At 38.9% G+C, this 18,239-nt stretch overlaps 1 protein-coding gene across 28 annotated transcripts in view; it reads right to left on the bottom strand.

The window, feature by feature from the left end:
* Positions 1-18,239, bottom strand: part of THRB (thyroid hormone receptor beta) — a 382,718-nt gene that overhangs the window by 68,618 nt on the left and 295,861 nt on the right. For 18 of the 28 annotated variants that reach the window (XM_061587712.1, XM_061587717.1, XM_061587708.1 and 15 more), the window contains one exon: positions 4,597-4,658. The exons of 9 other annotated variants lie outside the window; for them this stretch is intronic. In XM_061587712.1, coding sequence (XP_061443696.1) covers positions 4,597-4,603 — 7 coding nt within the window. In that variant the 5' untranslated portion in view covers positions 4,604-4,658. Of the gene's footprint in view, positions 1-4,596; positions 4,659-7,088; positions 7,167-18,239 lie in introns of those variants that run through there. One more of the 28 variants, XM_061587720.1, reaches the window with a different exon arrangement.

Here is an 18,239-nt window from a genome sequence, read left to right as displayed (position 1 = left end):
TGCGTTATGGGTGATTGGAATGGGGTAATCTCACCAAAAATTGATAGGCTTTCTGAAAAAAATATCAGAGAGACACAGGGTAAATTACCGAAGATTTGCTTTGAACTGATGGAACATTTAGAATTGGTGGATACCTGGAGATATATAAATGATAACGCAAAGGAATTTACTTATTTTTCAGAAAGACACAAAACATTCTCGAGGATTGATATGATTTGGATGTCTAAAATTTTAGCGAAGGACACTTTTAAAATGGATATATTACCAAAAACTTTTTCGGATCATAACCCTGTGATATTAACTTTAAAAAAGAAAAATCTTGGATTTAGATGGAGACTAAATGAATCTTTATTACAGAATGACAAAGTAGTACAAGAATGTAAGAAGAAATTAAAAGAGTTTTTTGAACATAATTTACATAAAGGAACAAGTGAAAATATTGTTTGGGATACAAGTAAGGCATTTATGAGGGGATATCTTATTAAATGTAACTCTGAATTAAAAAAAAAGAAACAGAAAATGCAATTAATCTTGGAAGAAATAAAACAAAAAGAGGAAGAATTGAAAAAGAATCCAACTAAAGTTTCTATTGTAAATGAAATCAAAATGTTACAGAAGCAAGTATCAATGCTGACAGTTAGAGAAATTGAAAGAAAACTAAATTTTGCTAAACAAAGGACTTTTGAATTTGCAAATAAACCTGGGAAATGGTTAGCATATAAATTAAGAAAAGAACGCCAAAAAAATATCATTTTAAAGATACAAGAAGGAGATGAGACGTTGACAGATAATGTAAAAATTAAAAAGATTTTTCATCAGTATTATTCAACATTGTACAAATGTCAGGAAATTCCATCTGAAAAAATAGAAGAGTATATATCTAAACAGAATTTGCCTAGAATTACAGACTTTCAGAGACAAGCTATTAATGGTCCTATTACGTCAAGAGAGATATCTGAAGCTATAAACAAAATTAAATTAGGAAAGGCACCAGGACCAGATGGGTTATCTGCAATGTATTATAAATGTTTGGAGGAAGAACTCTTACTACCTTTACAGTCTACAATGAATCTTATTCTGCAAGAGGGAAAGATACCGGATAGTTGGAAAAATGCTAATATAACATTAATACCTAAAGAGGAGCAAGATTTAACTAAAACAAAAAATTATCGACCAATATCTCTATTGAATAATGACTATAAAATTTTTACAATGATCTTGGCAGAAAGATTGAAAATAATATTGCAACAATTTATTCAGGAAGATCAATCAGGGTTTTTACCTAAAAGACAATTACGTGACAACGTCAGGAATGTCTTGAATGTCTTGGAATATTTAGAACAACGAAATGATAAACAAGCAGCTTTGATTTTTTTAGATGCTGAAAAAGCATTTGATAATTTGAATTGGAAATTTATGTTTCAGGTTTTGGAGCAAATGGATTTTGGAGACAATTTTATAAAATGGATTAGATCGATTTATACATCTCAGAAGGCTCAGATAATTGTTAACGGAGATTTAACGGATTCATGTGAAATACAAAAGGGTACAAGACAAGGATGTCCTTTATCTCCCCTTTTATTTATTTTGGTCTTAGAAGTGCTGCTTAGAGATATAAGGCAAGATAAAAGAATTTCGGGATTAAAGATAAAAAAAGAAGAATATAAATTGAGAGCATTTGCTGATGATTTGATAATTGTACTAGAAAATCCTTTGGAAGGAATTAATGTATTGATGGACAAATTAAAAGAATTTGGACCGTTAGCAGGATTTAAGATCAACAATCAAAAAACAAAGATGTTGGTGAAAAATTTAACTTTAAGGGAACAGAAAGAGTTAATGGACAAGACAGATTTTACAATAGAGAAAAAGTTGAAATATTTAGGTATCATTATGACAAATAAAAATTCAAAGTTGTTTCATAATAATTATGAAAAATTATGGACAGAGATTAAGAAAGATTTGCTAAGATGGGATAAACTACAATTGTCATTAATGGGTAGAATATCTGTGATAAAAATGAATGTATTACCGAGAATGATGTTTTTGTTTCAAACAATACCTGTAATATCCTCTGATTTACCTTTTAAACAATGGCAAAAAGATATCTCTAAATTTGTATGGCAAGGAAAAAAACCAAGAGTTAAATTTAAACTACTACAAGATGCCAAAGAAAGAGGAGGACTGGGATTACCAAATCTGAGACTTTATTTTGCTGCCTGCTGTCTAGTCTGGATAAAGGAATGGATTTTATTGAGGAATAAAAGACTATTGGATTTGGAGGGCCATAATTTGAAGTGGGGATGGCATGGATATCTATGGTATGACAAAGTAAAAGTAAATGTAGACTTTAACAATCATTTCATAAGACGTCCTCTGTTGAAAATATGGAATAGATATAAACCAAGGTTTTATTCGAAAATACCATTATGTGTCTCAAGTCAAGAAGCGTTTTATAGAAGAGAAATGGCTGGAAAAGAGAAATGGTTAACTTATCAAGAACTATTAGAAAATGTACATGGAGAATATACAATGAAAGAGAGAGAACAACTGACAAAGGAAGGATATAGTTTTCAATGGTTTGCCTATTTACAATTGTTAGAAAGATATAAAATGGACAAGAAAATGTATGGGTTTGAAATAAGTAAATCTGATTTTGAAATAGGATTGTGTACAAATGATGAAAATATAATTGCGAAAATGTATAAACTCTTATTGAAAATGGATATGGAGGAAGAACAAGTAAAAGAGTGTATGGTAAAGTGGGCAAAAAATTTTGGTCATAACATACAAATGGATCAATGGGAAAATATGTGGAAAAAAGGTTTGAAATTTACACTATGCTATAATCTTAAAGAAAATTTTTATAAAATGATGTACCGTTGGTACATGACTCCAGAAAAGTTGTCAAAAATGTATAGTAATGTTTCTAATGTTTGTTGGAAATGTAAACAACAAGAAGGATCATTTTATCATATGTGGTGGTTATGTAAAAAGGCAAAATCATTTTGGGCACAGATAGGTAGGAAGATGCAAAAAATTCTAAAGATAAATATTCAGTCAAAACCAGAATTTTTTTTATTGGGTTTTATGGATAAACAAATAGAAAAGAAATATGGAAGAATAATATTATATATGATTACGGCAGCAAGATTATTATATGCACAAAAGTGGAAAATGGAATCAACACCAACAATGGAAGAATGGTTATTGAAATTAATGGACTTAGTAGAAATGGATAAATTGACATGTTTACTTAGAGAAAAATCGACAGATACATTTCTTAAGGAATGGAAACCTCTCTTAGACTTTTTGTTGAAAGATCAAAATAAAATGATGATACTGGGATTTGACGATTAATTAAGACAGCCTATGGAGAAAAGGGACTCTGTATGTATACATTAAGGGACAGGTTTGATGTATATTATATACTTATAGCTGATCTGCGACAAATCGGAAGTCAACTATTTTATTTTCATTTTTTGTTGATGTATTGTTATGTCTTTTTGACTTTGTTTTGTTTGTTTTTGGAAAAATTTGAATAAAAATTATTAAAAAAAAAAAAAAAGAGAACTGGACCACCTAGAAACTTTTTTTTTAAAATGAAAGCTGAGAATCCGGGCCAGCTAAGGGGCTAAACGGGTGCCGGGTGGCATGCAAAGAATCCGGGTAAAACCCAGCTAACCGGGCAATATGGCAACCCTACTCTGGGTGACACCCCCCTCTCATGGTGTCACCCTGGTGTGGTCTGCACTCCCCACACCTGGCTAGTAACGCCGCTGCTTTTAAGTGCTTTTATCTGAGCCTGGCTCATTTCCAGTATTGGACCTAGTTGTAGGACCTGCCTTAAAAAACAGAACACAGCAAAGTAAAGCAAGATGAAGCAGATTTCTCTCTTCATCCCTTTTCATGTAAATAAACTCCCAATGCCATTTTATATATGAAGTGGCAATTGGCCCAGAAGCCTCCAAATTGGCTAGACCAGTATCCCACTAACATCCTTCTTCTCCCTTACTGGGAGATAGGAGTGTCTTTCATAAGTGAGCCTTGCTCTTTATTCCAGGAGTTCCACTGGTTCTCCCCTTGAGGTATTTCATACAAAGAGAGACAATTACTCTCCTGCCTCTTCCCTGATGCATACGCGGTCTTGCTGTCTTTCTCCTTCCTCCTCCCACATGCATATATAGGTGTTTGTAGAGATACTCACCTCAACCCACTAATTTCTTGCATGATTGCTCTGATCCACATAGGGAACTACCTGAAATCCAAGGATAACCCCACTAACTTCAGTAGAGGTTATATTTCACATGAATACTATCCCCTTTGAAGAGAGTGGAGAAACTCTGCTTCAGTGGCAATGTGCATAATGCAAAGTTATGTAGCTTTGTGATGCACACACATACCTTAAGACCAGCATGTACTGCTCCACTATGTATAATATGAAGGAATGCTCTATGTACATAATTCCTCTCAATAGGGGGGTGTTGGAGAAAATAAGACCACACAAAACTCTATGCACCTTCAGCAACACAGTGTGTACCGTAGAACCTCCAAGTTTAAAAATATAGAAAGCTCTTAAGAAATAAATTCATGTACCTGACATGCTGCTGGGAATCAACAAAAAGTAGTCATTCTCGTTCCTTTTTCACCAGTATCACCTGTCAAAGATTTTTTTAAAAAAATCATCAATTTGTAGCAAACACAACTCTCTCACATTATATTATATTATATTAGTAGCAGTCTCGTACCCGGCATTGCTCAACAATTCAAAGAAACCAAAAATCAGTGCAGTTTTGAAACCAGCAGTTAAAATCAGTGCAGTTTCAAAAGGTCCAGTCTGCCATCTTGATTCAAAATGGCATCCAACTGCATCCAAACATGAACAAAAATCTGCTCCTTGATCTCAGGAATCACGCAATTTGGTTATGACATCTTAAGAGGTGTCCAAATACATAGTGAACAGACATATTTCCAAAATATATAGCAGATAGAGCAGCCTTCCCCAACTCTGTGTCCTCCGGATGTTTTGGACTACAACTCCCATGATCCCTGACCATTGGGCAGATGGAAAGTCGCTATCCTTTCTTAAAGGAAAACATTGATAATAATATTGTGATTTTTATGGAGGAGAGGATCGGAAAAGGAAGGATAATGGATAAATAACTAACCTGAAACGGAACCACCTACCAGTTTGACAGAATGCAATCAAACAGGCACCAACAAGCAGATCCCATTCCTAATCCAGATAGAGCCCCAAACCATACAAAAATAGACTTCCATGCACACATTCCTAGCTAGAGTGGGAAGTGCATGCAAATGGTATTGGGCACATGATTTCCCAGCCCTATCCAACTGCTGGGGTGGGGCACACATCAAACTTCCAGTCCAGGTGGTGGCACTGCCTGTCAGTTTAATCCTCGTTATTCTCAGTGTTGCCCTTGTAGAATTCAGAAGAGAGGAGTGAGGGGCCAAAACTAGAATTTGTTGGCTTTGACTTCACCTACTGCAGGCTTCTCTGCCTTCCACTCTGCCAGTCCCAATGGGCATCAAAAAGAACAGCTAAGCAGCAACAGTGTACAGAATCAGTTTACAGCTAGCCAAATGGCTGTTGAAGAAATAATCAAGTATTTGCTGCTTGGCAAAAGTCCAGCAGCAATGAGGTCTTTCTCCCTCTACAATTTTGGAGACAGGGAAAGCCACCTTAATGTGCATCTCTGATGGTTAGGAACACAGAATGGGGCCTCTGATAATCTGACTGCATGGCTGGTTCTTCAAACCCTCAGTGCCAGGCTGCTTATGGGTGGGTACCCTGTGATTAGATATTGTTAGACTTCACCTCCCATCAGCCCAAGCCAACACAGCTAATAGCACAGAATGGTAGGAGCTGTAGTGCATCAACGTCTAGAGGTCCCTACCAAAGGCATATGGTTTTAGAGGCCAAAAGCAGCACTTTGGATAGGGTCCAAAAACAAACAGTCAATATAGCTGCAACAGAATCAGAACTACATGCTCCAAGCAACACACACCAGTTAACAATCACAACATTTTGAACCAATTGTAGTTTCTGGATACTTTAAAAAGTCAACACCATCCACAGTGTTTATGATAAACTAATCTGGATGTTAACTATACAATTAATGATTGGGTTAGGTCTTTTTAGGAAAGTGCTAGAATTCTGCCCAATTCGGATTTGATATGAATTTTCCATTAATTCGCTTATTCTTAATAGCCGAGGATTGGATTTAAATGCAGCAAATTTCTGCGGCTATTTTTGAAAACTTACCTTTTTTAAAAATAATATCCGCCTCTAAAACATTGATTGTAAGAATGATAATTTAGTGATAATTCCTTTTAAAATATCATTATTTTCTTCAAGGTATCGATATTTTAAAAGGAAATATCGATATTTTCTTCAAAATATATTTCCTTTAAAATATAGATGCTAAAATTTATTCCAAGCAAAAAAAACCATGGAGCAGTAAAGGTGGATATAGAACTAACCTGAATCGATGCCAGCCTGTTAGGTCAAAGGAATGCTTTTGAACTGGCACCAGCCAGATATTGTTGGTGCACTAGCTGAAGCATTCCTGGCTCCACAATCTTAGCAGTACCTTGAAGTAGCATCAGGTCCAGGAGCACCCCAAGCTACAGATGTAATTCTTATTAGGGACTATCATCCCATCTATAACTGGCTGTATTTAAATGCGGATTGATAGGAGCCTAAATCAACAGCACTTCTGTTGTGTCTCACTTCAATTTGTTCACCCATATCCAGCCCATCATGTACAGGTTTACAAACTCCACTACCTCCCTGGGATCAGATAGGAAAGAGAGCTTAATATAATAGGCATAAGGATGGCACTTCACTTCAGTCCACATATCCAAATGACCTCACCCAGCATTTTCATATAACTGTATTTCCTTTGATGACATTACTTTTCTTACTTAAAAAGTAAAATGCAAGCTCAGTAAAAGTAAAAGTAAAATGTGGCCCAGAAATTTAAAATGAAACATGTTAACTTTACATTTCTTATTTGCACTTGGTACTCTACAATACACTTTTAGCATCTGTAAACCATGAGACAAACCTTGGTTATAGCTCATGCTTTGTCTGAAGAAAAGTAAATCACGAGCCCAGGTTCAGATGGCACATGTTAAACCAAACCATGGCTTAGCACAGTGCAGCTGTAGAACAACCAGAAAGTGTTCTTCTCAGGAAACTCATATATTTGCTCATTTGGCTTATGTGCAAAGTGGGCCACAATCTGGGCCAGGTTATATTTGTGATCCCCACAATTGATAAAAGCTTATCATCATCAAATGTTCATTATCATCATCATCTTGAAAGTTGGAATTAAGGAAGGTAGGGTTACCAGATGTCCAGTTTTTGGCCAGATACTCTGGCTTTTGGGGGTCCTCTCTGGGTCTCTGGCTGAGTCAGCTTAATCTCTGGACTCTCAGCTTTCATTTAAAACAAAAAGTAAGTTTCTAGGTGGTCTGATTCTCAAGATATACACCAAAATGTCAGCTGCCGCCTCCCCTGTAACTTATGTGAAATGATATCTTTGCTGGCTGCCGGGCCTGGCAACCAAGAGGTCTTCTGTATCTTTAAAAGTTGTGCAGGGGGAAGGGAGAATTCCACCTTGTGGTTTTTCCCATTACAGAGTTGCAAGAACATCTGCACTTGGCTGACTTTCTCTTCTCCTAAAGATACAGGATCAGTCTCAGGCCATGAACCTGGCAACCCTACCAAAAGCACAATCCAAACCATATCTACTCAGAAGTAAGTCCTATTGAGTTATATGGGGTTAGTAAGTGTGTTTAGAATTGTAGCCTTCAAGGGCATCCATTTTTACTCCTGAGCGCTCCTATCTAACATCTCCACAACATGAGGCTCCTTTTTTCCTGCAATGGCCTTCTGGTGACTGGGCTCGCCTGAGGGCACTAAATCCTTCTTGCCAGAATCAAGTAGGCTACATTAAATTTTCTCTACTCAGGCCCTATCTATCAGCTAAGATTTCTATTTTAATTTCCAATCAGAGAAACATTTTTGTTTGAATTGTATGCTCCAAGCAACTGTGATTGAAACTTAATGTATCATGCTTAATGACATCACTTGGGCCTGTCCCTCTGACATCACTTGGGCCTGCCCCATGACATCACTAGGGCCCACCCCTGAAATCTCAGGCTTTGGGGTGCTTCTGACCTGGCAACCCTAAAGGAAAGGGAGTTGTGTTTTACAGTTTTTTGCTAGGAAAGTAGCATTGCTAAGTAACATTATAAATCACATTTTGAGGATGCTGTTCAAACTCTGCTGACATAAAGTGTGTGGTGTGTTTGTTATAGCAATTACCATGAAATTTGCTTTCAAGAAAATGAGGTCTGGCTACTTCCCTTACAAGCTTTTGCTCCTAATTAAAGACCTTTAACATATCAGAAGGCTTTCCCTATGGCCTGGAGATTTGACATGCTGTTGTTTCTAGTTTAGTTCATTATTATTTAATTTTAGTTATTAATTTCTTATATCCTGCTCTTCCTTTAATATTACATTGTATTGTAATATTTTATATTGTGTCATTTTATACTGTATTATTTAAATTATGTGTGTGTGTGTGTTGTATCATTTATATATATTTTTGCGTGTTTTAATGTACACCAATTTGGCTTCTATTAAAGCATAGCAGTGGTCTATGAATGTAATAGGGCCATTCTCTCTCCTTAGTATATTTCAAATAAAGAATTCTTCAGTGATATTTGTCAGGGATATTATCCTCTAGCTCCCCCCTGTGGATGTCTGATATTGTGGAAGACATGCTGTTCATAAGCAGCCTGCATTACATGTAAATACTATCTAAGGAAACTAGAGTTCCATTCAGAATAGATAATTCACTAATAGGCAAAAAACCTTGCAGTTTAAGAACATACCTATAGCCCACAGCTATTCTATCAAACTTTAAAAAACAGGGAAATTGGGCAGCTATAGTGAATGCACCAGGGGAGCAGGAGACCTGAACTCCTCTCTGAGATATTGGACTGCCCTACAAATTGGTCAAAATGCAAACACCATTTGGGTTGGTCTTTCACAGTCCAATCCACTTCCTGTGTAGCTTGGAAGAATTTGGTAAAATGTGCCTCTGAGCATATGGTGAGTGGTGGCAACACTTGCCATCTGCAAAGATAGAGAATTATATTTTTGTATGTTTGCTGGTGTTCTTCTTACTTTGCTTCTTTCCTCTGTTATTAATGTTTCTACAGAGAATCTACACTAGAAAAATTTATTTCCCTCATTATTCATCCCAGAAATCTGTGTCAAATTTATTTTTATTAATTTCAAAGCCTTTTTATTGGTCAGTGTCATATGATGGTGAAGACAGCCTTTTGTGTTTCAAATTGGAGGTTATGTTCTACTTCTATTTTGGGTGCATTAACAGTGGAATTTGGACCTGCAGTCTGATGAAAAATCAGACTGATTCCAATATGTTGCTACTTCAGCAATGACTCTAGCTGTTGGAAAAAAGAGGATGCATATTTTCAGCCTGCTATGTTTAAACCACTTCATTTAAGGCAAGGTGGGCACAGTCAATTAAAAACATAGAGCACACATAGCATTTTGCTAGAATATATTTCACCTCCCACTGTTTTATCTTGTGCAAATTGAGACACTCCTGAGGTCCACTGGAGACTATTCTGCAGAAGTCAGTGACATTATTCCACAATTATGTTTGGAGTTTTTTTAGTATAAATGTTGCGAAGAGTTGCTGTACTTCACATATTCACAGAAATAGAAACAAAAGAAAATGATTTCCTATAGGAAACGTCACTAAAATTGCAAAGGAAATCAGACATATTCAAAGTGACCATCTGAACTATATCAACTGTCTTAATAATGTTGCTACTTCCCTGGTAAAACAAGATCAGCACAGGACATATCTTCTTTCTATTATTTGGGTTGATTGCAGGTGTTGCCACCACTCACCATATGCTCAGAGGCACATTTTACCAAATTCTTCCAAACTACACAGGAAGTGGATTGGACTGTGAAAGACCAACCCAAATGGTGTTTGTGTAACCCCTATGGGTTATTGGTTTGGTCCAGTGGGTGGAGAAACCTTAAGGAAGGATCGTACTTGGGAGTTTGAGACTAGCAATCGTTGAGAGCTGTTATTGCCAGGGAGTAAGGATTAAGCCCTTGTCACCTTGAATTAGGTAATGGGGTTTTAAATTATGTGTGTAAAAGGGAATGGAAGAGTAAATTCTTTCTTTTTTTGTGGCTTTATGTATTTGAATTCATTTTATATTTTATTTAGGGCTTTAAGATTGTGTATGGGAAACTTCTGAACTTTCTCTCCTGGACCTTCTACAAGCAACTTCTTCATTGATACCTTGCTGGATGCATAGAACTTTGGGGATTATTATGTTATGAAGACATATGATATATTCTGTTGGCATATATTGTGTTATGTTCTTTTCAATTATTACGTAATATAAAAACAATTTTGTAATTGTGTTTGCAGTATTCATTTCAAAGAGCCCCATAGGACCCAAGAAAGAGGTACAAAAGTGGCGCCCAACATGGAACTCGAAGTGAAATTGCAAACTTAAAATTGCTGTAATGGAGGTGTGCAGAAAGTTGGGTTTTGATCTGCACAGATCTGTATTGCTGACTGATATGGATCATGGGGATGAGAAGGGTGAGGTTAAGAATGCTGTACAAAAATATGGTATTGTCACTAAAATGCAAGAGATACAAGGGGAAAAGGAATGTTGCTGTGTGAGTTCCAGACTCCTAGTGCTGTTTGTAGGATAGGAAGGGAGTGCTGGAATAAAAGACTGCATGGGAAATGGGAGGTAATTCCTGTAAATGCAGAAGTCACAGCATTTTTGGGTGAGGAAGCATGTGATAATTATGAAGAAGAAAGTACTCCAATAGCAACCTCTACTCCTGCAATAAATCTTTCCCCTACATTGCAACAGCAACTGTTAGCTAGAGTTTTGCAAAGTGAAGGTGCAACTGGGGCTGTAGTAGCAGATCTCAAAGTGAAACTTAAAATGTTTTCAGGAGTTATACCCAAACCATCTGGGGAAATAGATTATGCTGTTTGGAGACTGCAAGCCAGGGAACTAGTGGAAGATGGCAAAATCCCTGAAAACATAAAAAGAAGAAAAATCATAGAGAGTTTGCTCCCACCTGCATTGCATGTAGCTTTAGGAGCAGGAAGGAAAGCCACTGCAGGAGAATGTTTTGCAATACTGGAAACAGCATTTGGTAATATAGTTTCAGTTTCCCAGCTAAGAGCAAAATTTTATGAGACTTACCAACATACTAAAGAATCTCCTTCAGGATACTTAAATCGATTGCATACTTTGGCTATGGAGATTCTTGAAGAAAAGGGGATAATGGAAGGAGAGTTTAACCTGTATGTACAAGAACAGTTCTTTAGAGGTTGCTGGCATGAGGCCTTGCTAACTGCCCTCAAAATCAAAGGCATAGGCTCTGGTAGCAAGCCAAGAGGAGTGCCTTATGTAGAGCTCCTCTATGCAGTAAGATCTTTAGAACGGGAAATCCTTGATAAACAAGAGAGGAAACTTAAACAAGAATTGCATGAAAAAGGAAGGCCTAAAGGGACAGGGCAAACAGAGAGGGAAGTAGATTGGAAAACTAAATATTTAGTATCTGAGAGAGAAATGGCTAAGCTCAAAATGTCTGCTCAGCAAAGAGAGCTCAGGAGTTCAAGGTCAGTCTTTCCTCAAACCTATAGTGAAAAAAGAAGATCTGAACCAGCTAGAGTACCTAACAGGGAACTATGGTGTTTCAATTGTGGATTAAAAGGACATTTTAAGAGAGACTGTATTAATGAACCTAACTCAACTCTAGTTCATCAGAATTTAACAAACGACACAAGGGACCAGAAGCAGGCAGATGCAAGGGAAATGACTCAGAGCAATATTGCCAGTCAGTGCGCCTATGAAAAGAAAGAATTTACTCTTCCATTCCCTTTTACACACATAATTTAAAACCCCATTACCTAATTCAAGGTGACAAGGGCTTAATCCTTACTCCCTGGCAATAACAGCTTCTTTTCTCTTCAGCCCTCACGTTTGCTAGTCTCAAACTCCCAAGTACGATCCTTCCTTAAGGTTTCTCCACCCACTGGACCAAACCAATAACCCATAGGGGTTACATTTGCATTTTGACCAATTTGTAGGGCAGTCTAATATCTCAGAGAGGAGTTCAGGTCTCCTGCTCCCCTGGCGCATTCACTATAGCTGCCCAATATCCCTGCTTTTAAAAGTTTGATAGAATAGCTGTGGGCTATAGGTATGTTCTTAAACCGCAAGGTTTTTTGCCTATTAGTGAATTTCCCAGCTTTTTAATCCTGGAGGTAAGAAATGGGATCCTGTGCAAGTTTGCTGAGAATGGATGGATCATTTGCATGCTTATTGAGTTCAATGGGATTTACTCCCCTGCAATCATGCTTAGGATAGGTGAAACTGACCACAGAGGATGGGGAGGGGAGGAGGAGGAGGGAGGGGAGGAAATGCAGAGGGGAGGACTGGGAGGGGAGCAGGCAGGATGGGGAGGGGAGGAGGACAGGTTTGATCATTTGCATGTTTATTAAATTCAGTGCGATTTACTCCAGTGCAATCATGCTTAGGATAGGTAAAACTGACAGGGGAGGGAGGGAGGGCTTGAGTGGGCAGGGGAGGAGGAAGGGAGAGGAGAGGGGAAAAGCAGGTCTGATCATTTGCATGCTTATTTTCAATGGGATTTACTCCTATGCAATCTTTGTTAGGACAGGAAACACTGACCATGGGGGAGGAGTGGGAGTGGGGAGGAGCGTATTGGAGGGGGGCAAAGGAAGGTGGAGGGGAGGGCAGGTTTGATCATTTGCATGCTTATAGAGTTCAACGGTATTTACTTCCATGCAATCATGTTTAAGATAGGTAAAACTGACCATGGGGAGGAGGAAGGGGAGGAGGGGGAGGAGGAAGGGGAGGAGGGGGAAGGGGAAGGAGAAAGAGGGGATTGGAAGGGGATGGGGAGTGAGGGGCAAAGGAAGGGGGAGGGGAGGGGCAAGAGGAGAGGATAGGAGGAAGGAGAAGGGAGGGTGGGTTTGATCATTTGCATATTTTTTGAGTTTAGTGGGATCTATTTCTATGCAATCATGTTTGAAAATGAAAATGGAATGCCTTCAAGTCAATCCCCACCTATTGCGACCCTTTGAATAGGGTTTTCATGGTAAACGGTATTCAGAGGTGATTTCACCATTGTATTCCTCTGAGGCTAAGAGGCAGTGACTGGCCCAAGGTCACCCAGTCAGCTTCATGGCTGTGTGGGGATTCGAACCCTGGTCTCCCAGGTCATAGTCCAACACTGACCCAGGGAAGGGGCAGGGAGTGGGAGGGGAGGAGATTGGGTGGGTGGGCACTGGGCAGAAGCAAAGCCCCTTTCCTTTCCAAAAGGAAAACATTGTAAACATTCTTTTTCAGCCTTTCCCCCACCTTTTTATTCTACAGCAGACACATGTAGCCTCCCACCCAAATTTAAACCAAAGCTGTCCCTGGCCACATCCACACCAGGCCTTTATTTCACTTTGGACAGTCATGGCTTCTCTCACAGTATCCTGGGAAGTGTAGTTAGTGAAGGGTGCTGAGAGTTGCTAGGAGACGCCCTGTTCCCCTCACAGACCTTCAATCAGAGTGGCTGACTGTTAAACCATTCTCTCAGGGGAATAGGAGTCTCTTAGCACCCTTCACAAACTACACTTCCCAGGATTCTTTGAGGGAAGCCATGACTGTCTCACATGAAATCAAAGTCTGGTGTGGCCCTCTGATTAGCCAACAGCTGTGAGGCTTTTAGAACTCTGACAGTTGGTTCTTACTGAGCATGCCCCGTGTTATAATAGGCTTCCAGCCAAAATTTATTAAATTAATTAAAAATCAGCCAGGCATTTTTTAAACTTTTAAACTGCAGCAGATGAAGGTCAGAGTATGGGGCAACGTCAGTATTAGGATTACAGGTACTCTGTGAACATGGCTGATTTTTAATGAATTTCAACAGATTATAACTCTCAGAGAAAAAAGTCCAAAAGGGCTCTGAGGTTTCTCTCTTTTTACAGTTTGAACTGTCTATTCTCTCTGACTGTTTTGTGTATCGCCATGAAAATTGACAGGGTTGTTAAGCAAGCGTTTCTGAGTTCAGGACTATAAGTTATGTAAGGTTTTGTTTTGAAATGAGCTTGTGGAACTCATTTGTGGAAATGAGCTTGTAGGAAGCACACAATAATAAATAAATATATTGCACAGCATTGTGTGTCATTTAAAATCAGACATGGCCACATTGGTGAGATGCTGTTAATTCACTTGAAATCTGAAATTATTTTTAATATGGAAAAGAGCATTACTTATCAGGCTCATACAATGGAGAATATCTTTCACCAGCAGTAGCTTCCTAGAACAGATTCAGGACAAAAGAACCAGTTAATTTAGTAAATGAACATTACTCACCCACCCGTACAGGAATTATGTCTCTTAGGCCAAAGTTAAATGTATGTTTACACTGAAATCAATGAAGTCTCTTTCCCAGTAACAGTAAAACATTAAGGATTATTTCACTACTGCTAATTAATTAAGAACTACTATAGCTATAATAAAGAGCAGTGACAAATAGTTTAAGAAATACAGTGTTTAGGGGAGAGGGTTAACAGGTTCTTGTTCTTGTTTTTCTCGCACAAAATGTAATGTACAAGTACTTTGCAATCTAGACTCTGCACTGTATGGTTGTTTTTTTGGAAAATCATGAATAAAGACCTTTTAAGAAAATTAATACAATGCATTTTCAGATTACAGTCATTCTGGAACACAGAGATTCTATTTAGCCTGTTTTCCACTGGTCCAACCTTTCACTTTTAGTTTTTATGCAGGGACTAACAGAAGTGCTCTAGATAATTTATCTTACAAATGAGACAATTTTACCAGTCCACATAAAAGTGGTACTTTTACTTAGAATTTAAGTGATAACAGGCAAAATTTCCTTCAGTGCCCTAACTCTCATCACAAAAGATATATTTGACATTAACCTTCCCTTGTTTTCATTGAATCAATTCAGAACACATTAGCTCTCATTTAAATTTCAATGAGGGACAGTTTATCTTCCATGTTAATTTTCATTACTGTTCTTTGTGCAGTTGATAAATGATAAGTGGTTTTCTGTCATCAATTTTAGGTCATTCTGAATTACCCATTAGGTTTCAGAAAAGTCTAATGAAGAGTGAACTGGCAAGATAACCATTTTTAGATAATTTTATTAGATGACACATTTATCATAATCTTTAACTTCATTTTTAAAAAAATACAGCACATCTTTTCTAAATCATGGACAGAAAGTGCATACATGAATTTTATTAACAAAGGCAATTTTTGTTATCGTGCATTAACTATCACTAGTGAAGCAGAAACATTTATCCTCTGATCAATGTTTATTTTATAAAATGACATTTTATATTTCTATTAACCCTTTTACTGCTCTTTCACTGTTCGGGATTAGTACATGTTCAGGGCAGATGCTTTTCTTATCCAAATAATTAAACAATTAAAAATTTCCATTAGAAAATAAAAAATTAAAAAACAAACACATGGCAGGCAAGAAGATTGGTCTAATCCCTAAGGCAAGGAAAGGGTCTCAGAACGCTGTTCTTCAACAGTGTTCTCCTGCTGGGAGGAAGGGTGGGATATAAATCAAATAAATAAATAAATAAACAAAACAGGCATGTTAGGACCTGTAACTGGGTCAGGGGCTGGCCTAAGGTGGGCTCACATCAGCAACACTGCCACAATATACATATATGGTAAAAATTAAGGGTTCCGTAATGCTAAAGGTGGGCCACAGATCAGAAAAGATTGAAGACTGCTTTAGAAGATAAGGAAAGAGATCTAGCCATGAAAGGCTAGTGTGTATTGGACTCCCTGGTGATATAAAAATGTATGGCAGTCTCCTGTGGCTTTTCTTTTTAAACACAGCATATAGATGTACAAAGAATATCTGGATATTTATCCTCAGAAGGGGATGGTAACTGCTTCCAAATGGCATCTGCAAACTGCAGCACATTCAAATTGAATTTATTGGTAACATTTTGATCCAATACAAAACTGAATCCAAAAGCACATGGCACTTTTCATAAGTGCTCTTCATCTGGACAACAAACCACATAAATATGAGAATAATTTGTTTGAAATCACTCTCACTCAAAAAAGTGTGCAGCACTTACATGGGTTCTCAGGCATATGTCTCATCATATAATATTTTTCAAAGGCTATTGTCACACTATAGTTTGCAGTGTGATGCCAGCCTTCTAAATGCTGCAGGGCCATGGCAGCAGGTAGGCAAGCAAAGTGGGCAGGCAAGCGAGGTGTGTGAGTGAGGTGTGTGAGTGAGCAGGTGAGGCACAGTGGGAAGTGAGAGGCTCAAAGGAGGCGAGTGATGTGGCAGCAACGCTGCAGAGTCATAGCAGCATGCAGGCAGTTACAACGATGGGCAATGCTGTGGCAGCAGCCCACAGCAGCAGAGAAATAGTCACAACAGGCTGGGGCAGCTCCTCAGCAACCATCCTGCTCTGCTGCCACTGCTGCCCCCACCTCCACAACAATGCTGTTTCAGCCTCAGCATCAGAGGTCAAGGAGGAGGGAAAGGCAGGTGGCAGGAGAGAAGGAAAGTTGCTGAGGAGCTGCCCCAGCCTGTCCTGACTGTTCCTGTGTGGCTCACCTCAGCTGGCCACCTCCCACCTCTGCTACCCTCCTCATGGGAGAAAGTCTAAAGGGTGGGAGGAACCAGCTTGACAACCTGTGGGGTGGTGGTGGAGGAAGAAGCTTGGTGACTTGTAAGGGGGGGAAGAGGAGACTTGACTAGGTCTAAGGGAAGGGAGAGTTTGGCAAGACCTAGGGACAGTGGGGGGGGTTGACGAGTGGGTGGAGGGACAGGGGGGTTGGTGTTCATTTACAGCTCTGTCATGGGGGGAGAAGCAGTGGAGGATCATAAAAGGCTTTTGGCAAGCTCTAAGGGGAGGGGTGATAGTTTGGGTGAACTCTAAGGGGAGGGGTGGTTGTTTGGGTGGAGGGGTAAGGTGGCAGGGTGGGCGAGAAAAGTAAAGTGAAGCAAACAGGCAGCCCCTAGTATTTTTATATATGGAACTTGGGTATTGCAATTGGGCACAGCTATTTTATCACACTGAGCTACAATCCTAAGGAGTTGGATGGGGGGGGAATCCAAAGGCAGTTCAACAGTCTTACTCTATGTCCTACAACAATGCTGTTTCAGGCTGTTAAAAAAACATTTTTAAATACGTTCCCTCCCATTGAAAACAATGAGAGGAAGAGAATGGGACATCATCCTGGGCATGTCTAAACTTCCTAGTTTGGGGTGTTAGTGGACTGGGATAACTTTGGATCCTTTGAATTCAAGCTGCTTGCCAGTCCTCCCGACACACCATTTTTGGACATTGCAGCATTGGAGTTCTGACATCAACTGGGCCAGGCGTCAATGATCTGGCAACAGCAGGGAGAATCCAACATTAGATCTCCATCGCTGACATTGTTTCCAATGAGTGGCTCATCCAAATTCCAAACCCCTTCTAGCAGAGCTTCTTTTTGCTTCCTGGAGCTCATTCTCACAGGCTTTCTGGTTGTGGACTGCTGCTGGCCTTCTCCGCTACTTACTCAAGGAGGATCCTCCCTAAAGGCCTGGTCTCACACTACTCCTATGCCTTTCCTTGTGGTAACTGCCACAGAAAATTACTCTCCAGTGGCAACTTCCCTGGAAATTTTTGATCATGTTCACTTACTCACTCCTTGAACTCTTTCCCTGGCGGGCCTGCAGTTCTTTTTGTGACAAGAACAGCTGCCTACTCTGCTATTGAATCCCTGCTTAAAGTCCTTCCTGTTTCATATACCACTATGTAAAATATTTACTTCGTGATTGCTGGGAAAAGGTCCCACTGTGTCACAATTCCATGTTGAGATTCATGTCATCTTATACTCTAATATACCATTTCTTCTTTTTCAGGAAAACTTTAAACAAAAAGTCAAGAATTCTAGTGAGCAAAGTGGCAGGGTCAGGGCAGGAGCCAATGGTACACACAGGGACTGAAGCATGGGGCCCCTTGCTTTGTGGGGACCTGGGGTAAATTGTCCTAGCCCTCCCCACTGGGCAGACCTGCAGATTGAACTTGGGTTCAGTAACATCT

The sequence above is a fragment of the Rhineura floridana genome, chromosome 10 (genome assembly GCF_030035675.1).
Source record: "Rhineura floridana isolate rRhiFlo1 chromosome 10, rRhiFlo1.hap2, whole genome shotgun sequence".
NCBI lineage: Eukaryota > Metazoa > Chordata > Lepidosauria > Squamata > Rhineuridae > Rhineura > Rhineura floridana.
The sequence above is the reverse complement of the archived record's forward strand: the minus strand, read 5'-3'. Positions and strand labels throughout refer to the sequence as shown.